Source organism: Somniosus microcephalus, chromosome 1 (assembly GCF_052327205.1).
Source record: "Somniosus microcephalus isolate GS21.2 chromosome 1, FLI_Smic_1.0, whole genome shotgun sequence".
In the NCBI taxonomy this organism is placed as follows: Eukaryota; Metazoa; Chordata; class Chondrichthyes; order Squaliformes; family Somniosidae; genus Somniosus; species Somniosus microcephalus.
Window position 1 is genome coordinate 391596544 of NC_140987.1, and position 25499 is coordinate 391622042.

A 25499-nucleotide genomic window follows, 5' to 3' on the forward strand; every position below is an offset into this window, starting at 1 on the left:
AGGTCACTCTGCAGTTGCCCAACCCTGGAAACTGCTCTCCAAGATAGAAATGCAATTTCCAAGCTTATAACACCATTTTTGGAGATGGGCAGTCAGCATGGAACCCGAAGTTGGTTCAAACTGGGCCTGGATTTAAATCTAGCCCAGACTAATGTGATGAACATCTCTTGGATGTAAGGATCGTTTGTAAAATCAGCTTGGGTATGTTTTAGCTCACTTTCCAGTGAATGTATATTTGTACAACAGAAAGCTTCCCGTAATTCAGCATTAATTGAAATAGTACTCATTACTGAATTTTATCCAGTTACTAAATATTCTAGCTAAAGTGGGCATGAAAACATGGTTTTAAATACAACTTATCGCATTTTTTTCCTGTTACTGCTTTAGACCCGTTCATGATGCTGTTGTGAATGATAACCTGGATGTTGTCCATGTTCTACTGTCATATGGTGCGGATCCCACCCTTGCTACCTACTCGGGTCAGACGGTTCTGAAGATGACTCATAGTGAGCCAATGGAACAGTTTCTGATGGGTATGTGGTTTTTGCTGCTCATTTAATACTTACATTTGTAATTCTTCACTTTATTCAGAGCCAAAAAATATTTTGGAGTTTTCTATATATTCAGATGTAATTTGCAACATTCAGCAAAAGAACAAATTAAGATTTATTTTTAGTGATAAAAGAAAAGTATTTTTGAAATGAAAAATGAAATGATGGATTGTACAGAACCAATTTATATAGTCCCCCCGCCCCCAAGCACTTGAGCACATATCTAGTCTGACAGTTCAGTACAGTACAGTATGGAGAGGGTACTACATTGTCAGAGATGCTGATGGAGGGAGTCACAGCACGCAGAGAGATCCTCTTCCCTTCCAATGGGCGAAAGAGACCTCCCCAGGAGACCAACGCAGCCTGGTTGCAGATTGCACAGGAGAGCACAAGCAGGGATGTCGTCAGGAGCAGCAGGCTGCAGTGGCACAAACCATTCAATTATCTCAGTAGATCACGAAATGTTACTGCAAAGCCACACTCAACCTCATCCTGCTGTGCCACTTACCACATCCCCATCACTCTGCCTTCCTACCCTACTCCTGCACCTCCATACTCACACCAACTTACCTTGCACCTCCACCCATCCCTCTCTATCTACATTATCACTTCCCCATCTCACTAGCCACCCTTCACACTCACCTTCATCCTAGCGTAATCATACCAACTAACAACACATTGTTTAAGCCAATGTTCATGTGAAGTTTCTGTTAATATGCTGTCAAACATTGAAATCTTTATTTTCAACACTGCGTTCTTGGACAGATCCTTTGGAAGTGGCTTAGTGAGTTGCAGTTAATGGGAAGACATAACGGTACCCTCGCAATGCTGATGAGTGTGAAAGGAATGGCTTCCGGCATTGTAGGGATGTTTTCTGTTGTTGGTGTGGGGTGGTGCCAACCTGGCGCATCATGTGTTACATAGAAACATAGAAACATAGGAGCAGGAGTAGGCCATTCGGCCCTTCGAGCCTGCTCCGCCATTCAATGAGATCATGGCTGATCATCCAAATTCAGTACCCTGTCCCTGCCTTCTCCCCATATCCCTTGATCCCTTTAGCCTCAAGAAATATATCCAACTCTTTCTTGAATATATTTAATGAACTGGCCTCCACCGCCTTCTGTGGCAGAGAATTCCACAGGTTCACCACTCTCTGGGTGAAGAAATTCCTCCTCATTTCAGTCCTAAATGGCTTACCCCTTATCCTTAGACTATGACCCCTGGTTCTGGACTCCCCAGCCATCAGAAACATCCTTCCTGCATCTAGTCTGTCCAGGCCTGACAGAATTTTATAGGTTTCGATGAGATCCCCTCTCAATCTTCTAAACTCCAGTGAGTATAAGCCCAATCGACACAATCTCTCCTCATACGTCATTCCTGCCATCCCAGGTATCAGCCTGGTGAATCTTCGCTGCACTCCTTCCATGGCAAGAACGTCCTTCCTCAGGTAAGGCGACCAAAACTGCACACAATACTCAAGGTGTGGTCTCACCAAGGCCCTGTACAACTGCAGCAAGACATCCTTGTTCTTGTACTCGAACCCTCTTGCTACGAAGGCCAACACACCATTTGCCTTCTTAACCGCCTGCTGCACCTGCATGCTTACCTTCAGCGACTGGTGCACAAGAACACCCAGGTCTCTTTGCACTTCCCCTTCTCCCAATCTATTGCCATTCAAATAATAATCTGCCTTCCTGTTTTTGCCACCAAAGTAGATAACCTCACATTTATCCACATTATAGTGCATTTGCCATGTTTTTGCCCAATCACCCAACCTGTCCAAATCGTACTGGAGTTTCACGACATCCTCCTCACAGCATACCCTCCCACCCAGCTTTGTGTCATCTGCAAATTTGGAGATATTACATCCAATTCCCTCATCCAGATCATTAATATATATTGTGAACAGCTGGGGTCCTAGGACCGATCCTTGCGGTACCCCACTAGTCACTGCCTGCCACTCGGAAAACGACCCGTTTATTCCAACTCTTTGCTTTCTGTCCGCCAACCAGTTCTCTATCCAAGTCAATACCTTGCCCCCAATCCCATGTGCCTTAATTTTGCACGCTAATCTCTTATGCGGGACCTTATCGAAAGCCTTCTGAAAGTCCAAATACACCACATCCACTGGTTCTCCCTTATCTATTTTACCAGTTACATCCTCAAAAAATTCCAGTAGATTAGTCAAGCATGATTTACCTTTTGTAAATCCATGTTGACTTTGTCTGATCCAGTCACTGCTTTCCAAGTGCTCTGCTATTACATCTTTTATAATGGACTCTAGCATTTTCCCCACTACCGATGTCAAGCTTACCGGTCTATAATTCCCCGCCTTTTCTCTACCACCTTTTTTGAATAGTGGGGTAACATTAGCTACCCGCCAATCCATGGGTACCGTTCCAGAGTCTATCGAGTTCTGGAAGATGACCAGCAATGCATCTACTATTTCTAGGGCCACTTCCTTAAGTACCCTGGGATGTAGATTATCAGGCCCTGGGGATTTATCGGCCTTCAGTCCCATCAGTTTTCCTAACACCATTTCCCTACAAATACTGATTTCTTTCAGTTCCACCCTTTCATCAGACCCTATGTTCCCCGGCATCTCTGGGAGGTTATTTGTGTCCTCCTTTGTGAAGCCAGAACCAAAATATGTATTTCGATAGCAAAATACTGCAGATATTGGAAATCCGAAATAACAACAGAAAATGCTGGAAAAACTCAGCAGGTCAGGCAACATCCGTGGAGAGAAATTTGAGTTGACGTTTCGGGTTGGACCCTTCTTCAAAACTGGAAAGAAAAGAAACTAGATCGGAGGCAGGGCTGCGATCGGACAAAAGAATAAAAGAAACAAAAGAAGTAAAAGAGATTAGAAGCTAGACGAGATGGTAATAGGCTGGGATTAGGTGTAAAGTGTACTGGCAGGGCAAAAGATAGCTGCCAGGTGTGAGAGAGAAACAAAAGGAAAGGGGGGGGGGGGGGAAAGGAGTGGAACAATTACAAGAGAAAATGAAATGGGGGCCGAGCTTATGATCTGAAATTGTTGAACTCGATATTGAGTCCGGAAGGCTGCAGACTGCCTAATCGGAAGATGAGGTGCTGTTCCTCGAGTTTACGTTGAGCTTCCGTGGAACAATACAAGAGGCCAAGGACGGTGAGGTCCGAGTGGGAATGGAGCGGTGAATTAAAATGACAGGCGACCGGAAGCTCGGGGTCACCCTTACGGACTGAACGGAGGTGTTCCGCAAAGCGGTCACCCAATCTGCGTTTGGTCTCCCCAATGTAGAGGAGACCGCATCGTGAGCAGCGAATACAGTATACTAGATTGCGAGAAGTACAAGTAAATCGCTGTTTCACCTGGAAGGGGTGTTTGGGGCCCTGGACAGTGGGAAGGGGGGAGGTATAGGGGCAGGTGTTACATCTCCTCCGCTTGCACGGGAAGGTGCCAGGCGAAGAGGAAGGGCTGTTTGGGGTGATAGAGGAGTGGACTAGGGTGTCTCGGAGGGAGCGGTCCCTGCGGAATGCTGAAAGGGGAGGGGAGGGGAAGATACGTTTGGTGGTGGGATCACTTTGGAGGTAGCGGAAATGCCGGAGGATGCTCCGTTGAATGTGGAGGCTGGTGGGGTGAAAGGTGAGGACAAGGGGAACCCTATCGTGGTTCCGGGAGGGAGGGGCAGGGGTGAGGGCAGAAGTGCGGGAGATAGAACTGACACGGTCGAGGGCAGTGTCAACCACAGTAGTCCACTCCTCTATCACCCCAAACAGCCCTTCCTCTTCGGGTCTCCTCTACATTGGGGAGACCAAACGCAGATTGGGTGACCGCTTTGCGGAACACCTCCGTTCAGTCCGTAAGGGTGACCCCGAGCTTCCGGTCGCCTGTCATTTTAATTCACCGCTCCATTCCCACTCGGACCTCACCGTCCTTGGCCTCTTGTATTGTTCCACGGAAGCTCAACGTAAACTCGAGGAACAGCACCTCATCTTCCGATTAGGCAGTCTGCAGCCTTCCGGACTCAATATCGAGTTCAACAATTTCAGATCATAAGCTCGGCCCCCATTTCATTTTCTCTTGTAATTGTTCCACTCCTTTCCCCCCCCCCCCCCTTTCCTTTTGTTTCTCTCTCACACCTGGCAGCTATCTTTTGCCCTGCCAGTACAATTTACACCTAATCCCAGCCTATTACCATCTCGTCTAGCTTCTAATCTCTTTTACTTCTTTTGTTTCTTTTATTCTTTTGTCCGATCGCAGCCCTGCCTCCGATCTAGTTTCTTTTCTTTCCAGTTTTGAAGAAGGGTCCAACCCGAAACGTCAACTCAAATTTCTCTCCACGGGGATGTTGCCTGACCTGCTGAGTTTTTCCAGCATTTTCTGTTGTTATTTCAAAATACGTATTTAGTTGGTCTGCCATTTCTTTGTTCCCCATTATAAATTCCCCCAATTCTGACTGCAAGGGACCTACGCTTGACTTCACCAATCTTTTTCTCTTCACATATCTATAAAAGCTTTTACAGTCAGTTTTTATGTTCCCTGCAAGCTTACTGTCATTCTATTTTCCCTTTCTTAATTAATCCCTTTGTCCTCCTTTGTTGAATCCTAAACTGCTCCCAATCCTCAGGATTATTGCTTTTTCTGGCCAATTTATATGCCCTCTCCTTGGACCTTATACTATCTCTAATTTCCCTTGTTAGCCACGGTTGGGTCACCTTTTTTGTTTTATTTTTATGCCAAACTGGGATGAACAAATTCTGTAGTTCATCCATTCGGTCGTTGAATGTTTGCCATTGCCTATCCACTGTCAACCCTTTGAGTGCCATTCCCCAATCAATCCTACCCAACTCGCTCCTCAGACCATCGTAGTTTCCTTTATTTAAATTGAGGACCCTTGTCTCTGAGTCAACTACTTCATTCTCCATCTTAATGAAGCATTCGATCATATTATGATCGCTCCGACCCAAGGGGCCTCGTACAACAAGATTGCTAATTAATCCTTTCTCGTTACATAATACCCAGTCTAAGATGGCCTGATCTCTGGTTGGTTCCTCGACATATTGGTCCAGGAAACCATCCCGTAAACACTCCAGGAATTCCTCCTCCACAGTATTGTTACTAATTTGGTTGGCCCAATCTATATGTAGATTAAAGTCACCCATGATGACTGCTGTGCCCTTATTGCACGCTTCTTTAATTTCCCTTTTAATGCCATCCCCAACCTCCGCCTTACTGTTTGGAGGTCTATATACCACTCCCACTAATGTTTTTTTCCCCTAAGTATTTCTCAATTCTACCCATACAGATTCCACATCATCAGAGCTAATATCCTTCATTACAATTGTATTAATCCCTTCTTTAACCAGTAATGCTACCCCACCTCCCTTTCCTTTTTGCCTATCTTTCCTGAATATCGAATACCCCTGGATGTTGAGTTCCCAGTCTTGGCCATCCTTGAGCCACGTTTCCATAATCCCAACCAAATCATATTCGTTTACCTCTATTTGCGCAGCCAATTCATCCACCTTATTACAAATGCTCCTCGCATTAAGACACAAAGCCTTCAGGCTTGTTTTTTTAACGCTCTTAGACCTATTAGAATTATTATTTACTGTGGCCACGTTTGATTTAAACCGTTGATTTCTCTGACTGCCACTTTTGTTTTTCTCCTTCCTATCTTTTGCTTTTATCCCTGTTTTCCTTTCCTCTCTCTCCCTGCTCAGGTTCCCAACCCCCTGCTATTTTAGTTTAAACCCCCCCGAACAGCACTAGCAAACACTCCCCCTAGGACATCGGTCCCGGCCCTGCCCAGGTGCAAACCGTCCCGTTTGTACTGGTCCCACCTCTCCCAGAACCAGTTCCAATGTCCAAGGAATTTGAATCCCGCCTCCTTGCACCATTCCTCTAGCCACGTATTCATTTGAAATATCCTCCTATTTCTACTCTGACTAGCACGTGGCACTGGTAGCAATCCTGAGATTACTACCTTTGAGGTCCTATTTTTTAATTTACCTCCTAACTCCCTATATTCTGCTTTTAGGACCTCATCCCATTTTTTACCTATATCGTTGGTGCCTATGTGCACCACGACAACTGGCTGTTCGCCATCCCCCTCCAAAATGTTCTGCAGCCGCTCCGAGACGTCCTTGACCCTTGCACCAGGGAGGCAACACACCATCCTGGAGTCTCGATTGCGGCTGCAAAAACGCCTATCTATTCCCCTTACAATTGAGTCCCCTATCACTATAGCTCTTCCACTCTTTTTCCTCCCAGCCTGTGCAGCAGAGCCACCCATGGTGCCAGGAAGTTGGCTGCTGCTGCCTTCCCCTGATGAGCCATCCCCCCCAACAGTATTCAAAGTGGTATATCTGTTGGAGAGGGGGATGGCCGCAGGGGATTCCTGCACTACCTGCCTGCGCCTCTTACTCTGCCTGCTGGTCACCCATTCCCTTCCTGCCTGTACACCCTTTACCTGCGGTGTGACCAACTCGCTAAATGTGATATTCACGACGTCCTCAGCATCGCGAATGCTCCAAAATGAATCCATCCGCAGCTCCAGTGCCGCAATGCGGTCTGTCAGTAGCTGCAGCTGGACATACTTCCCGCACACATGGTCGTCAGGGATGCAGGAAGCGTCCCTGATTTCCCACATAGAGCAGGAGGAGCACACTACGGGGCTGGGCTGTCCTGCCATGACTTACCCTTTAACTAATTAATTAAAATTAAATGAATCCCACCAATTTCACTACAGTTAAATGATATATTTAAGGGCCCTGGTTTACAAACTGTCCCCGCTACACCACAGAGACCTTAAAAACTATAAACCACAGACTTAAAGTTTTAAAACGAGAGAAATACTCCAACCAATCACCTACCTGTTTTGTGGTGACGTCACACCTCGAATACTTTTTACCTCTCTCCTTCCCTGAGATTGGAGATTGGTACGCCTACCTGAGCCTCTGGGGCCTTTTGTAGTCACTCTGCTCCGCCCGCTGCCGATGCCGCACTGAGGCCTACCTGAGCCTCTGGGGCCTTTTGTAGCCGCTCTGCTCTGCCTGCCGCCGCTGCCGATGCCGCACTGAGGCCTACCTGAGCCTCTGGGGCCTTTTGTAGTTGCTCTGCTCCGCCTGCCGCCACTGCCGATGCCAAGGTGTGCAGCATCAAGTGAAGTAAATGTGGCCATGGTGAGGCCATCCCTGGTGTCCCGGGCAGCAATGTGGTCGGGTGCTGATGCCCTCCGTCCTGTGTAGCATTAGGTGATTGCAGAGAAGGTTGGCGTTGTTGTTGGTGCTGCTGGTGTGCCTGGTGATGCTGATGTTGTGGCTGATTGTGGTCAGATTCTGAGGACCAAGGTGAGAGAGTATAAACCGTACCCATGCTGATGGAATATATGGCAGGTGAACTTGAGATGACGGAAGCAATCTGTCAATGGTGAGAGAGGTTGTTTCAATGAGGTGACGCTGGATAGAGAGTTTGCCCCAAATACTTGCAACCTGCATAAAGCTCAATCTGTCTTCCAAATGCAGTAAGCAACAGCTTCTGAGCTTGGAAAGTGAACAGCTGTGAGAGGGGAGCTTTTATAGCACATTTCAAGCTGTCAAGTAGGGAGATGATTCCATGGCCATTCAACTCCCGCCCAGACGTGATCCCCGAGCAGCGTGGACCCTGCTGGCGAGCTGGTAAATTCTAAATGTGAGCTCAAAATTGTTGTTAATCCTCTGTTAACAAGGCCATAATGACCTGAATTGCCCCCCCCAACCACTGCCTGTCGGGTCTGCTCAGCGCTGACAGACCCGACATTTGGTAAAGGCACGTGGTGGCGGGTTGACAGCAGGGTCCTGTCCTGCTGTCAAAAATAACACTTTCCCACCCGACTCGCCACCGATTTCGCCCGCTGACCCCCCCCGGCAAATTCCCCCCTTTGTTTCTAATGTAAACATAAAACCTTAATAGATTTCCCAACACTATTCGAGTAAAGGGACTGAGCCATACAGACTACAGGTTCTCAGATTTGATTCCTGGTCTGTGCTGAGTTAGCTGGTCTCAGTCAGCTGTAGGGCTGTGTGGCAAAAATTCACTTTTTCTATGTGATGGATTATTTATTGGATTGTTTATTTCATTTGCACCATACACAGAATTCAAATTGGTTACTGCTAACTGTTTCTGCAGTTTCCAGAGAATATACATTGCAGTTTGGTACACCAAATCCATAACATGCTTGGATCATTTGCTGCCATTGTCCTTGGGTGGGGCCCTGTCTCAGTTGATTACAGGTGTTTGGAACTAATATATTCAATTATAAGCATCCAGTGGAACTGTTTAAGTAATTGTTTATTTGGCAGATTGTGGGCAAACAGTTTTGAATCCTATGTAGTTAAGAGAAATACAGTTTTAATTTCTGTTATTAAGTGATATCTTGTAAGAAATTGGAACTGTGTCTTGCGCAGTATTGCATGAAGGCCGCAGTTAGTTTGAAGCCAGCAGAGATACAGGGCTAGTCCAAGCCTCTGTGAAAGTGTATAGTTATGTCAGAAGTAAAGGAACCGTGTTTCAAGGGTCAATTTAATGTACGGTGTCAGCCCGGCACACTGGTAGCACTCTCGCTTCTAAGATGAAAATTGTAGGTTCAAGCCCCACTCCTGGGATTTGAATGTCTAATCTAGGCTGACATTCCACTGCAATAGTGAGTGAGTGCTGCATTGTCAGAGGTGCTGTCTTTCAGATGAGATAGTAAACTGAGGCCCGAGGGTGGCAGTAAATAATGTCATGGCACTATTTGTAGACTATGGGGAGAGTTTTTCCAATGTCTTGGTCACCATTTATTCCTCAACCAACATCATGAATACAGATTATCTGGCCATTTATGTTATTGCTGTTTGAGGGATGTTGCTGGGTGAAAATTGGCAGCCACATTGGCCAACATAACAACAGTGGTTACACTTCAAAAGTACTTAAAGTGAAGCACTTTAGAAGACTGTGAACAGCGCTATATAAATGCAAGTTCTTTCCTTCGCGTGTTAGCATAGGAGAAGTGGAAAGAAAAATCGGGGGAAGGAGGTTGGTGTTTAACAGGCAGCTGATATGCTACCGTTCATTTTGTCCTTTCTGCTGAAGTAGAATTTCACCCCCATGGGATCTTCTTACCATGTGTTGTTGACACGGTTAATTCCTGATCTTGGTCATGTTATTAGGCACAGGAGTTTGTTATTTACCCTTAAATATTATGACTTCAATATGATGTATTGCAAAGATTGTCTGTAATCTTCTAAGTAGAGCTTCTTAATAAAAGTGCATACATTATTTATTTACAATTGTGTTTTGTAGAATATTTTACTGACCTGAGGGGCCGTAGTGAGGATGATCCAGCCCTTCGCTGGGAATTTTATGGCAGCTCTGCATGTGGTGAGTACTGAAATATTTTGATAATTACTTCTAAAGAAAAGATAAGGAACATGAGAAGGCACATTAGCTCATCAAGCCTATTCTCTTCATTGATCATATACAGTGTGCCCTGTTGTGGATCCTACTCATTCCAAATAATGAATTTTCAGAGTATTTTTGTCAACAAAGTTTGCTTGATGAAAATCCAGTTGAATGCACAGTAGATACACTTTTGTTGTAGTCTAACATAACTATGAATTAGATTTTCTATTTGGTGTTAACCCGTTTAAAATAAATGTATAACACTGGAATTAAAATGATACTGATTTGGAAAATCTAGGCTGATGTACATCAGTTTATTCAACTTGGTTGCATCTAAAACTACCCCCTGGTAAATTACTGTTATTACAAAAATATTGAAAAATCTAGTACTGCACATTATAGAGATAATATTGAATAAAATTAGATATACTTACAGTTGATGCAGTTTATTTGAGCAGTCGAGTAAACTGGACAAACCAATATACATTAAAAGTAATACATATCTCATTGGTTTGACTGGACAGCATCACACAAAAAATCTCAGGAACCAATCAAAAAACATCAACATCACTGTCACTGAATACATCTCTCATTAATTTCTTTCCAACTGCCATGTACACCTCTCCCCTATTCAGGCACTTCACTCCTTACAACATCATAACATCTAATTCACCATGAGCAATGCTATTGGAGATCCCCTATACATAGATAGATAGGTTTGTACATTAAATCATCTCTTCATTTTTTTTTGCATCCTCCCCAATTGATAATATCAGTATTAACAATTGGTTCTTGTGAAGGGATTATTACTAGTCCTAGCCCTTTTCGGGCTACCCCAGATCAGGCGTATTCCCCAGACGTTCACTTTCAACTAAAGTTAGAGATAGCCGAATTCTGTAAGACGCTTAATTGGGTCTATAGGTCCAGGCTATCTCTCCCTAAAGGAAAGGAACGACTGAAGATGTTACCATCCTCCGGATAGCACTTTTAATAAGTTTAACTAGACTGTAACCTTCCGGATATTATGAGGGCCCGGAAAACCCCCCCAGAATTCTGCAACTCCTTACAGAATTGTACAGAAATTGAGTTCGCGAGTTTGATACAGAAATACTCTGAGACAATTCTAAAAAGACATAAATTTATTAAAGAACCGACATTCAGTTAACAGCTTATGAGTCAATCCAACTTTAACAGTTCAAAAACAAATAGCTTACATTTCTTATCCTCAGAGATTCTTATTCTCAAATCTTAACTTCGTACATTTTTACATTTCTTATTCTTAATTCTAATCCAGAATATCCACTAAAATCAAATTAAAAGTACCTTGATCCCTGAGACTCTCAGTTAAAAACTTACAGAGCGTGCCTCTGAAGTTGAGAGAATCGCTTTGCCCCTTTCCAGCGACTTCTGACTGTCTCTCTGAAAAGCTCTATTTTTATACTTTTTTTTAGTGGTTTATCCTTTGAAGTTTTCTGCTGATGTAAGCTAATTATCTCTAGTCATCTTCCTGTTGACTTTTCTCTATACTTACTGCCAATTCAACTGTTAGCTTGCAGACTTCTGCCTGTTGTTTAGGTGTTCCAAAAACTTATCATAAAATGGCTACAACAGATTTATCTCTTTGATGTCATTCTTATCGAAGGTCTTCCATTCAATTCTTAATATTGGCTTAACTGTTTGCAAACAGACGCCGTGTCTACTAACTATTCCATTTTCAATACAAAAACCATGTGATTGCTTGATGTCATCTATTGAAGTCATATCTTCAAAGTGTTCTGTTGGTATCATATTTACAACATGTAAATTAAAGACACTTCAACTAGGGTGTTTGTTTTCCTAGCCAACTTAGTTGGTTATATTATAATTGTGTATCCTGTTTCATTTGATGTTACTTTTACAAAGGCACATGGTTTTTTAATATTCTGTGTTCCTGTTTGAAGTGTTAGTTTTTAACACTTTACTTGGGTCATTCCATTGTGTTTCTCCCAAACTCCAGACCTTCTGGAAGCGCCAAACTGCTATTTCAATAGGGCCATTGTTTTAGTATTTTTAACCAATTCCCATTTCAAAAGCTTGTGGTGTTTACAACTTTTGTGTTATCAAACCATCCCATCTCAGAAGCCTGTTTGCATAGCTTGAGACTTTAGATTTTTAAACCCAGTATGGCATGTTTTAATAATATCAAAAATCTGTTCATAGGATGGTGTATTTTTCTGAAATATGGCTTATTCCTTCACACTTGAGCACCCAATATTATTTCTCCAATGTACGGAATTCGGTTATTAATGCTGAGTCAAGGAGGGCTTGGAAGCAGAACATTTCAGCACAGGGAAAAGCTGGCAAAATTATTAATGCTGAGGAGTAGACTTGATTTGTATGGTTACAGGTTATAGCACAAGTTGGACATACTGAACTAATCTAGTCTGGATGCATATTCCACAATAAGCACCCAGGCTATATCTGTTTTGCAGTTTTATTTATAACATGTAAAGCAGAAATCATTGTGTTACTATTTAATGATGCTTTTGTGAAGTCAAAACTGTAACAACTACGCAATATGTTTTTAAAATACTTCACTCATTCAAAATCATATTTGAAGTATGATCTGATTAGGAGATTTTTGAATGTTTGTAGTAGAGGTCGACTAAACTATGCATTTTGTTTATAGCTAGCATTGACCTTGACTTTGTACTGCCAGATTCTGTTTTTCCACTGGCAGGACTAGTTTCACATACTTTTTTTCTGCTTTGGAAAATACTTTCAACAGAATGTTGTGGGGAAAATTAAAACTACTTTGATCAAATTTTTTATGTCCTGAACCAATATTGAAATCTTACGGTAACCTGTTTGCTTTCAAGTGGCATAAGCTTGAATGTCAGGGGGGTTCCTATTGCAGTTCACTCCTGACAAGTGTGTGGAATTTATTACCTAGGAGTGTATGAACTTGAGGAGGAATTATACCAATACCTGAAGGGGTCTGAGACTTCCTGTGTCAAACAATAACTCATTTGGCAATTGTTAAAAAAGTGTAAAGTAATTTATACCAGTCCATCTGTGGATGAGAGTCAAAATTTGCAAGGGAATAACGTTTTGGAGATTGTGTGGTACCTGCTTAATTGTACCTTTTTTAGAATTTTTTTATTTTCCAGAAGAACTTCACTTTAAGGCAGAAGCAGAGGATATGAATAATAATCACAGATCACTTCAATGCACCAACAAAAATCTGATTCATGCAAACTCACTTAGTAAAGGGATGGCTAGGTCTAATGTACTCTGTAGAGTATCATACTGGATCAGATCTGTGTTTCATATGAAACATAAGAAATTGAAGGACAAGAAAAAAACATTTGGCCATTGCTGCCCATCTTCAGCTCTCCCATTAGATTACTCTGCTCTGAGTCCTTGCAAATGTGTATATTATTTGTGGTACAGTAAGTAAAATTGAACACAATATTCCAAATGTGATACGACTAGTGAAATGTAAAGCCATAACATAACCTCAATCACACGGTAGGTAGAAAGGCCTTCATCCCATTTGCTCTCATTCTATTCAAAATACCAAACTGAACACCTTTCCATTACAGTATCGAGCTATTTCTTAAAGGTGTGTGTCAGTCAGTGCCCTGGACTCGACCACCCTCTCTGGCAATGTGTTGATGAATTATTAGCTAATAAAATGTTTCCTTTCATGGGGGTAGCATGGTTAAAAAGCTTGTGAATTCCATTTTCATCAGACCAAAATGTAATTTCTCATACATTTGGCCAGTAGTTTGTGTAACCTTTACAAAATTGTCTAGCATTGTGGTATTTGCCAGCTTCCAAGTTGACAGAAGGTGTAGTGGGCAGCCTAAGTATTCCCCAGTAAACAGATTACCATAATTAAGGTTAATTGTTAGGCCGGGCAACATTAATGCAATGTACCATTAGTTTTATTTTTGTAGGTGACTTGGTCTATTTATGGATCGGTCTTTAAGCTGTTTACATGGGAAAAGTTTTTTTTTAAAGCCTCAAGTGCAACAAGAACCTTTGTTTCACCCTGCCAAAAGCCCCACAGCATGCACAGCATTTTTGATATTGGGTGGTATATTACTAGTATTCTCTCTGGTAAAAACCTCCCAAGAAGTTGTGATCTTTTACTTGGCCCAGTGGTAACATTTTCCCCATCTCTTAAAGTTTTGCAAAAACATTTTCCTAATCTTTTCTTTTATTCTCCTCCTGATTCAGAGTATTTTTAAATTAACTTTGCCTTTGCTGTACTTAGGTATGTACTTATCCTGCATGTCCCTTATACTATCCATGTTACAGTTTGGGTTTCCCCAACACTCTCACATGGTTATAGTAACAAGACAGTTCCCATCGAAAGGCCCAGGCTTCTGTGAAACAAAAATTATAAAACTCATATTTGGAGTGAAAGGAGTTGTCATACCATAGGACTAACAATTATGCTTTGTTAAATTGCAGTCTAAATTCTTCCATAAATCTTTCGCTGCATCCTCTGTCTCTACTGCTTTTCTTCTTTTGGTATTTTCTGCAAATTTGCCAAGCTTATATTTGATTGTGATATCCAGGTAATTAATGTAACCCCGTGAAACTCCACTCCTCACCCCCTTGCAGCACTCTGACGTGAATGCTCTCACAGCTACTCTTTATTTTTTTTATATCAAGGTAATTGATCCAGTTAGAAACCGAGGTCCCAAGTACTGATCCCTGAGGAACTCTTCTTAAACCTTATCCCCATTTTGGCATTATCCTTCCAATAGCTACTCTCTACTTCATTTTTAGCGAACCTCCTATCCAGTCCCATTGTTCTACATAGGATTCCAGTAGCTTTTAACTTAATTGGAAATCTTTCATGTGGGACTTTGTGAAAAGGATTCTGAAGAGCCATTTTAAACATTATAGACCATGTCGTGGGAGCATGGCCTATAAGTGTTATCTCCTGAATTTGTTTTTAAATCACATTCAGGTTTAAATGCTTTATCAGAACAGTCGTGATATGTTACTCTTGCACTTTCTATTATTCAGACCTGAAACGTTAACTCTGTTTCTCTCTCCACGGATGCTGCCTGGTCTGCTGAGTATTTCCAGCATTTTCTGTTGTTATTTCAAGCATTTACCATATTTGTTCTTTTATTTGCCCCTTAAATTACCAGCTCCTTCAGTTTTCGGTGAGTTTTGACATCAGTACTTTTATGAGGGTAGAAGCAAACACCAATGATCACGGGTAAGGGCAGTGGTGGCATGAGGACAGGATTGCACCTCAGGAGATGTATTGGAGGTCACCATATTTTACACTGATAAGGATTGCTCAGTTTTTTTTCTTGTAACTGGAAATAATATTAGGCTACTCAAATAATCATGATATTTATATTTTAGTACATTATTTGTAAAACCAGTTGCATATAATTGTCTGGACATAATGATTCTATTTGAACTTTTCAGAACAGGATAAGGAGACTGTTTGTAACATTTTGGCAAACCCCCCTGGCCTTGATGAAGAGGAAGATGAAGATACCAATTACTTTGTATTTGAGTTTTCAGACAAACCTCCTCTTACATGTTACAATATACAAGCTTCCCTTTCTCATGGGTAAGAGTTGGATTCTTAATCAACATAATTCAGAAGATAATAGCAAGAATTTAAACTCATTGGTATGTCAGATTTGGTGGTGCTTTGGGTTAAACATTGGTCTTTCATCATTGGGACTCGGGTTGGTGGGTGGGCAGCCCGGAACAGGTAAGAGTCAAGGGCCTAGAAATTCGGTTGGTAGCGCCAGCGATTAGCGCCTAAAGAGCCCGAGAATTGGGGCGTTACCCAATTTTCGGGCGGGCGCAGTGAATATAGCGCCACCTCCCATATTGAGTATCCTTTTAGCGGCGGCGCTAACTCTTTTCACTCACCCGCGGGCGCAGGCAGATCATGACGTCATTTCAGTGTGCATCGCCTTTTTGGCGCCCCGGACCGGATATTCGGTGGCGCCCGCAACCTTTTCGCCTGGTGCTATTAGTGACAGTTGGATGGAGCGTTCCCAGGCCCTTCTCGGACTCGGGGGGCGCTATTTAAAGGGGACAGCACTAGTATAAAAGCTGCAGCCATTTGGGCTGGCCATTCTGATCGTTGCTGGAGAGAGTTGCTGACCTTCTGTTGGACAGTAATTTTCTCATTGAGCCTTCGGAGGCACTGGCACTGGCAGCTTGAGGGCCCGGCTCCCGAGCTGGTGATGCAGCATCTGAAAGCAGGGAGGTGGAAGAGTGGCTTTAGCAAACGGACAGCTTGGCAGCAAGGGATGCCAGATTGCGGCAAGGCTATGACATGGGTCCACAGTGAGAAAGCATGCTGGCGGGGGGAACAAGTGGAAGGAGACAGTTGTAAAAGGTGAGAACCTTACCATCGTTGTCGACAATGGGTCGGCAGCTGCAGTGGTTACAGGACCACTCAGACGTCCTCCAAGAATCTGGTGGACTCTCTCCTCGAGATCCGTGAGAGTGACCACTTGTGGAGGTCCTCCACCGGTGCGAAGCTGGTCTTTGCCAACCCTCGCCAGCTTGGACTGCAGGGGAAAGGAGGGAAAGTTATGTTACATGATGCCCTGAGTGATCATCTCATGCCCCCCATGGTGGAAGAGCCCTTACATGATGCCCTGAGTGATCATCTCATGCCCCCCATGGTGCAAGAGCCCTTACATGATGCCTTGAGTCAAATGTGCATGTGTGTGCCCAGAAAGGGCCATGGGTGCTTGCTGGCAGATGGCCAATGAGGCACAGCCCACCCTGTAGCCATAAAGTCAGGTGCAAATGAAGGGATGCAGAAGTTTGCAGAAACAACACTCACCCTCACGACCCGAGTGAAGTCGTTGAATTTCTTTCTGCGTTGGACAGGGCTCCTGGTCACCATGCTGCTGGAATTGACCCTCTGGCATACATCCCTCCAAGCTCGTCGGTAGTCCTTATGATTCGGCCTTGTGCCATTGTTTGGGTAGAGAACATCTCGCCGGCACTCCACTGCGGCCACCAATTGCTCCAGAGCCTCATTGGTGAAGCGCTCTGTTCTCTGTCTCGCCTTCTCCATCTGGTCCAAGTTTTTAGCGCCAGAGAAGGGCCTGTGCCGATTCTGAGGCCTGCAAGGCGAAGAGTGTGGATGCTGAAGCTGACTGACCCACCCCTTTAAGAGCTGGCCGGTGCCTGGAAGTCTCGTGGTCATCAGTAATTGAGAGCACCTGCGCTGCGCCCGTCCGCTCCGATATTGGGTTGCGCCGGAAGTTTAGCGCCTTAGGAGTCCCGTGTAACGCCTGAATTCGCGCCTCAATCCCCTTTAGGGGCGATGCAACCCAATATCGCGCCAGGCGGCGATAAGTTTCGTCTGGCTATAAACTTTGCGCAGCGCCAGTTCTAACGCCTCAAGCGGGGCTATACCCAATTTCTAGGCCAAGGTATTCTTGTACTCCTCCTGACCCACAAGGAACCTTTAAAAAGTAAAAAAATTGAACTTTCCTTGGCATCTGTGGCCAGGACCCAGTCCACCGCCAGTTTTAGTTGGGGGGTTTGATACTACGGAGCTTAATTGGGACCACATTTAAAATGGTGTGCATGTCACAATGATGTCATTGGGACACGACTTTGCCATTTAAATTAGACCCTATTCCTCTAGGGTAGGCGGCCTTCACTTGCCTGAATTCAATATAATCCATTATTTTAATCCATTACATTGCTGAATACAATGTAACAGGACAATTAAAAGGGACTATAAAAGATTGCTTTTTTATGTTGATTTGTAAATTTCAAGACAGATGAATGTTAAATCATTTTATGTATAATTTTGTGATAATTCTACACCCTAGAGATGTGAATTTTCAGGTTATTTAATGTGGTTATCCTGCATAGTGTATGAATTATACTTAATACCCTGTATGTTTTTTTGTTTGTACAGCCCTTGCAATTGGCTGGCGTTATCAGAAGTTCTCCGAAGATTGAAAATGTCAGTCAGGATTTTCCAATCCCGCTTCCCTCACTTTGAAATAGCTACCATTACTGAGGTAGAATTTTACAAGCAGGTGTCTACAAGCCAGGTACATTTTCAGCTCGGGAACCTCCAGTTCTGCTCCCTGGATGGCAGGATGTCTCTGGAACTGGTACGGTGTGTGCCTGAGTTGTTGGACCTTATTGGTTCTACGGTGGAATTATTAACTGAAGACTGTGAGAAAGTTATTACATTCACAAGGTGAACCAAAATCATGACTGATCGATAAACTATTCCCATCTCAAATAAATAGGGACTGAGTTGAATGGGTACTAGCAGGTGTACAGTATGCCAGCCAAGACTTCTGTTGTCTCAAATCAGGCATGGAGCAGCCACCCTAACAGAAAGGAAGAATAACAGGTCAGTTTTGACCTTATAGTGCAACAACATAAGGATTGCTGGGATGTTTAAAGGAAGTGTTAAAATATTTTAACTAGGTTCATTAAAAAATATTTTCTACCCAACTAATTATGTTGAAGTGCATCTAAGTTTGTGATCCATTAACCATGAAAAATAATCAGTAATGCCAATGGATTAATTGATTCTTGTAAAATAATCAATATTTATATCCTGTTCCCACATATTGCTTACCACTCACCCTTTATTCTCTTTTCAAATAATTATTTTCTGCCCAGTTCACCCACTGTCCTGCACCACACATCAGTTTTCGTTGAGAGGATAGGGTGATAGTCTATTCACAGACCTTCGAGAACTGCTTTCTCAGCCAGCTGTAAGGAGGTGGCAAGAATGCCTGGCGAATGAGTACTTCTGATATCTTCTCCTGCTCTTCCTCGTGCACTGTTGAGCAGGTGCCTTGACTCTAACTGACAGCTCTGCACATTAGTGAAGCTGAGATCAGGCATTCAGTGGAGTGTATAGATTAAACTTGTGCCCAAACGTTGTAACATGATGCGCTAGTCTGTGTTGAAGAAACACAGCTGTGGATGTGTAACTTTAAAAAAAAATTCAATTGTATCTGACTTGCTGCACACAATAAGAACAAAATGGATGTTGGTTTTCATTAAATATGAATTGGGTAACATTTGTTTGAGATCAGGAAACAAGAATCCATCATAACATAATCTGAAGAACTATATTACCAGTGCCTGAAAGACACACGTGTCCAATGCCTAAATTGAAACAGTTCAGTTTGTAGCAACTGGACACGCAACCGTTCCTAAATATAACATTTAGCACTGACAGAGGATATTTTAATAGAATCATTCACAAAGTAAACAGTTTATTTATCAAGCAGTATCTAGAAATTGGATATTTGTACCCTGTAAATAGGGATTCTGATTTTTTTTGCCACAGCTGTAAGTTTTGTGGGTGTTTATATTTTCATGAGCAAATTTTATTTTCCAGTTTAAAACCAATTTAAATCAAAGTTAGATTGATCAAAATGAAAACTGAATACTGGGATGCATGCTGTTGATTGAAGTAAAATTGAAAAGCCCACTGGAGGTTTTGCTAGTTACAGATAAATTTGGGCCCAATTACACATTATACTACTTTCTGTGATGATGCACTTTACTTTGAATACTTGTTGAGTTGCACCTATCACTGGCTTTCTGTACTGCTGCAGTTACATGAATTAAAGTCAAAGCCACACCAAGGTAGGGGACCTAATGGCATGAACATAAAAGCACTTATGTTTAATAAGATAATACAGACAAGTAAGCTGTCTCCAATGAACTCCAAGGTGGATTCAAAATTACTGAAATCGGTATTCACTTCTTCAGCTGTATTGCAAAGACCACATTCCATTTTTGCCATTTAAACCAAAATTTTGAGCCAGAACCTAATAAACCTTTATTTTAAAATAAGCCCATCAACTGAACCCCCCGGATTTAAATAAGGTTACATTTCATTGTACAGCAGAAATAAATAATCAAAGTCGAAAGGAGTCATTATACTGTTTTCATGTTGATGTGAAGCACTTGGGATGTGCATTGCTGCAAAAGCAGCAGTGTAACTCAGGAGTCAGGTTGGTGATCTGATTCCCCGGCACATTAAAACTAAACAGTGAGGTAGTCTCTCACTGCTTGGGCTTTACGTCGGACGTAATGCAACACCAACTCGGAACAAAACCAGATTAAAAAACTTATCAGGCTGCCCACTGGGTTCTTCTGTCTGTACGCTCCCAAAATCAAATTTTAGCCATCATGGCTCTGTTCATACATGTTGGATAGTGTTCCTTTGCCATGGCGCATTATATTCAGTGGGTATAACGACACCTTAAGTAATGGGTATTCATTTTGCCAGCTTTAAACACTCAGAAGTTCAATGTGTAGTTCTGCAGCATTCCATACCATTAATATCCCAGTTGTATTACATGTTTGGCAATGGTGTAGTTAATTGACAACAGAAACATACCAAGTGTGCATTGTAAGGCTGCTGATTTTGTAGTTTGCAGTTGGTAGCAAGCTCATTTAAAAATAAGTGGTCTTACATTGCTGGCACTGTACAACTGGTCCACAGACAGCTTTTTTTTAATTATAAGTTTTTGTGTAAGTACAGTTGCACCAAGCTCTACCTTCTCTCACTCACTCAATAGGTGTGTGACAAAGCAATATAACTGGTTGTTTGCTTATATCGTTGTTTGAAAACTCCATCTTAGGTGAGGTATAACTGGGCATAACTGAATAGTCTTATGTTATCTGTCGTATATTAAAAATGCCGAGAGCCTGCAACATGCCATTCATACCGCATCTGTAGGTGGTGCTGAGAGAGTTATGTTGTATGACTCATTATGTACAGTGATAACTAATGTTATGCAACAGCCCGACTGTACTTAGTGAACTTTCCCTGCCTGAACCCTAGGCAAATGTAGCTTGAGTGCTCAACTCCTCCACTCTCAGCTTGGTAGTGCCATTCACCCATATAATGCTAAAACTAATTTTCAATTAAAGCTGGATTTAATACAAATATCTAGTTACAAAGGATAATTGTTTAAGAGAGATTAAGGCCAATTTTTCTATTAAAAAATATAGGAACGAGAAAAATTGAAGTTTAATTTTTATTTGTGCATTTATATTGAGTTCATCCATGAGCTTTTGAATTTACATAAACACAAACACAAAAGAACACATTGATCTTTCTGTTATCAGTACTAAGTGAAGGATGAAACCTGTTGTTAGAGAAATAAAAACAGCTTGTTCTACAAATCACAGTTTTCTTGTAAATCAGATAATTTTAGATTGCGTTATGCCAAAAGAATGGCAGGCGCCTGTGCATGGTTTAATTCAGCTGAGAATATTTTTACTGTTTAGTGTCGAGGTGCAGTTGCAACAAGTCTGGATGATTCATGGATTGTGAAGTAGGAAAAAATGCAAAAGATATAAAATTAGCATAGAAACCTAAAATCTAATGGCAATAATCTTAAAACTTTAAGCCAGCTTCTGTTCAGCTGTCAGCTTCAGCAGCTGCCAAATTGGTCCCAGTTTGCACCAACGCTAAATAATTGCACAGTCCTTTTTTATATTGCCCAGTTTGTTAGGATTCTACCAACAGTGAAAACAATTTAAACATCAGCTTGGCTCACTGGTAGCACTCTCACTTTTAAGTTAGAAAATGTGGGTTCAAGTCCCACTCCAAGACATGACCACATAATCTATGACCACATTTCAGTGCAGTACTGAGGAGTACTGAGTACTGCTGCCATTCAAATGAGATATTGAACTGAGGCTACATCTGCCTTTTGAGGTGGATGTAGATGATACCATGGCACTATTTGACAAAGAGTAGGAGAGCTCTGCAGGTGTCCTGGCCAATATTTATCCCTCAATCAACATCACTAAAACAGATTACCTTGTCATTTATCTCAATTGCTGTTTGTGGGACCTTGCCATGTCTTCATAACAACAGTGACTACATTTAAAAAATAATTAATATACTTTGAAATGCTTTGGGACATTAAAGGAATTACATAAATGCAAATTTGTTCTTCTTTACTTAAGCCCTTTGATGTTCAGGTTTATTCTGGTCAGTGAATTCTGATCAAAAAATCGAGTGAAATCAGCTACAAACAAAAATCCTTGCTTTTTCAGATCAAAATTTAAACAAAATGTTCATATCAGAAAATGTTGGTTTAATAAGCCAAGCAACTTTGGAAGTAACATACAATACTGTCAGTAAGTATTAAACACACATGCATTTACAAAACATAATGTTAAAAGGAGTTGAGATGCACCATTAACTGCATCCTCAGTGCCTCTTTTCCCATCCCCAGTCTGTTATCCATGGAACATAATTCAACCATCTATACATGATGCAGGAAACTGAAAATGTACCCTGCATTAATATTACACCAAACAAGAAAAGGGATTGTGTGCAGCACACCAGAACTGCTCTGTGCCGAAATTGACATTTCCAGACTATATTGGGTATAGCCCTAAATTTGAAATTCATATATCAAAGGTAATTATCAGAGTTAATCAGTTACCCAAAATTAGCAGGTTTATCTGAATTGAAAAACAATTGCATTAGTCAACACAATACAGCAGCCAAGATGGTGCCTTTTTTTCAATCTATTACAAACTGTTTATAAAGATCACTGTTGGCAAATAGAAAATGTTGTAAAGGCTCAGTCCACCAATCAGTACCTGAAAGAGAAAACGCTAGGTTAATGTTTCAGGGATGAAGGGGCACATCTAAAACATTAACCTTTAACAGATCCTTTGCTCTCTCTGCTTCTGATCAAGTTGCTGCACAATGCCAGCATTTTTCTGTGTTTGTTCAGCTTTGGCAAATTCCTATTTATTTCTACTGCAGGCAATCAGTTGACCATTTTGAATTAAGAGGATTACCTCTCTCCACTACCAGTGCTGATATAGGTTGATTCTAAATCTGTATGGTTACTCAGTTTTATTGTAATTTGACCAAGTGTTTGTTGCCATCTGGGTGCTCAAGGTCTGCTGCAATCTCAGTTTATATCCCAGCATTCCTTAAAAGAAATGGCGCTTCTGTTCAGTAAAGCAAGTAACTCAACCATGTAGAGATCAAATTCTGCTAGTTAACTGGGCATGTTTTTATTGCAAAATCTCCAGTGAGGTAGCTGAATTTCGGTGCTGCAACTCTGCAATGAATCTGTTGCAATGTATAGATAAAAGTATTTACCTGTTGAAAACTGCTGCAGTTACCTAAAATAAACTTCTAACAAACCAGATGAGGCTACACCTTCATGTACAAATCCTTCTCGGAAGTTTATAAGACTGTTCTATGTATATTTTGTATAGTGTTTGATATTGCTAAAAGGAGTTGGAACCCTGTTGGTTAACTCTTAGTTTATATAAAGACGTCTGCATCGTTTTGCTGGAAAACTAAACCAGTCATTGATGGGTTTTTTGAATTCTTCATGTTTATACATTTGTTGTTTATATACACCAGAGTTTTTTTGTTGAAAAAGTAAATTATTTAGTTGCCAACATATTTCATTTTAAAGATTTAATAAATGTATTGTGTTGGTAATATAAGCAATGAGGAACATAGGTGAAAGTCTGTAGATTGGACTTTTTCAGATTTATTTCTAAGGAGCACATAGAGAGAAGACCTTGCTGTTTTGTTTACAAGAACTAAGTTGGATTCTAGAATGAATCACACATCACATTTATACAGTTATCTGAAATCAACTCCCATTAAACTTACTTGGATTCTTACCTTTTGGTTCAGAGTTGCATTTACTGCAAATACACTAACTTCTGCACTCTTCTGTTCGAGGATGCATTTGTTTATGCTTACATGTTCTATTTATTCCTCAAATAATAAGGTTCTTGAAATGTTCAGGTCAAGCACCTTCATAGATCATAGATTTAGGAAGTATATAGTACATGCAATAGTACTTAAGCATACACTTACTTACAACTACATCGGGTGCTGATGATTGGGGACTCTAATGTGTTACAGTTCTGAGCTTAGTATTCAGGTTGATCGAACTGTTGAATCCAAATTCCTATTACAGTTAGCTACTTTTTATACCTTTCTCTTATCCCTGCTATGTGACTATCGGCATGTCTCTACATCACATGGTTATGCCAAAAGTTAAAAACAACTTCATATAAGGTGAAACTAATAAGAAACCTAGACCTAGTTCAGTCAACAAGATGGAGTAATTTTAATCTAATCTGCCCGGATTGATTTCAGTAGAGCACAAAATCGGGTGGGGTGTAAAATGGGTGTCCAACCTGAACCCACCCCGTTCCTGTTGGGCAGGTTAGGGTAAAATTACCTGTGCTGAATCCCTCACGAACAAGCTCCTTTGCCGTTGAGCTAACAAGATGAGTATATCTCTTTATTGTTGTTACCTTATCACACATTTCTTTCCTGTTATATTTAATTGTTGTTCGACCATGTAAATCTGTTCTTGTCTTTGATTCTGTATCCCCTCAGCACCAACCTGGTCCTTCTATCCTACATAAATTTTAATTAAAAAGATAATGTTTTAACAGATGTTTTTCTTCTGCAGGACTAACTGGTGTCCTTGCAACTGTATCAGTGATTACAGTTGCCTGAAGCTTGGTAATCAGTACACACAGGCACGTCTTTATCCCATTAAGATACATTCTCTATTCGGTGACGACTTCACACAAGCATATTAAAACTGCCAATGCTGTAAGGGTCAATCCAGTTCAAATGTTCAGTGGTCACCATCTTAGAATTGTAGTGTAGCTGTACAATTGCAGCATCAATTAGTTATTTTAAGACATAATTAAGACTCATACTTAACAAACGAAGGTTAAAAATCAAATCACTTCAAGTCAGCAGCAGGATTCTGCTGCTACTCTGATTAGCCCTTTCCTTACACTTTCCCCTCCATATACCCTTACTGTTGCAATCCAGATTTATCACAGTCATCCAATGTTATTTTTCCCAGGCCCTCAAATCTGAATCATCCTTTCCACATACAGTATTAAACCCCAACGTTGGTATCACCTAATTGTTATATCCTGAGGTACCTCATTTTTAGTTTTACTTTTAAACTATTGACACTTGTCCTTCACCGTGGTATCTCAGTTAGAACAATAAAAGATAATTGGGCCATGTTTTGACTAATGGTACAACAGAGCTAATTCTGAATTCGATGTTACCCTGTGAATGAAAACAAAAATCGTGGAGCTGATTTTCCGGAGTTTCCCCAGGAGTATCCATTTCCCCGATTCAAGGGACAGGCAGGAAAGAGTGATGGAGGCCCATTACGCTGGGTTTCCACCCTTCTTATGGTGGCCCAAGATTTCTAGGGCTTTCCTGCGGGCTGGGGTCTGCACCGGCATTGGGCCAAAGCCCATCAGACCAATGCAGATGAGGCGAGAAGGTGTGCCCGAAAAAGCTGCCGTTGGGCCTGTGCCAGGAATCCTTAGGCCCTGCAGTCTGGCAGCAGGCTGAAGAGAAGCCCAAAAGTAAGGTTTTTTTTCTTACCCAGCTGACTCTGGTCTTGGGGCCTCCTGGCTGGTACTGTCTCTAGCTAGAGCACCCTGAAGGCAGCGAGTAGGAATGCAGCAGCAGTCAAATTTCCCCCCCTCTTGCT

General features: G+C 41.8%; 1 protein-coding gene across 1 annotated transcript in view; it reads left to right on the plus strand.

Annotated features, from left to right (window-relative positions):
- LOC147125093 (BCL-6 corepressor-like protein 1) overlaps positions 1–24425 on the plus strand; it is a 100006-nt gene extending 75581 nt beyond the window's left edge. Inside the window, exons 10-13 of the mRNA XM_085991614.1 lie at positions 388–533; positions 9862–9939; positions 15403–15550; positions 17888–24425. Coding sequence (XP_085847740.1) covers positions 388–533; positions 9862–9939; positions 15403–15550; positions 17888–18182 — 667 coding nt within the window. The 3' untranslated portion in view covers positions 18183–24425. The remainder of the gene's footprint in view (positions 1–387; positions 534–9861; positions 9940–15402; positions 15551–17887) is intronic.
- The last annotated feature ends 1074 nt before the right edge of the window (positions 24426–25499 follow it).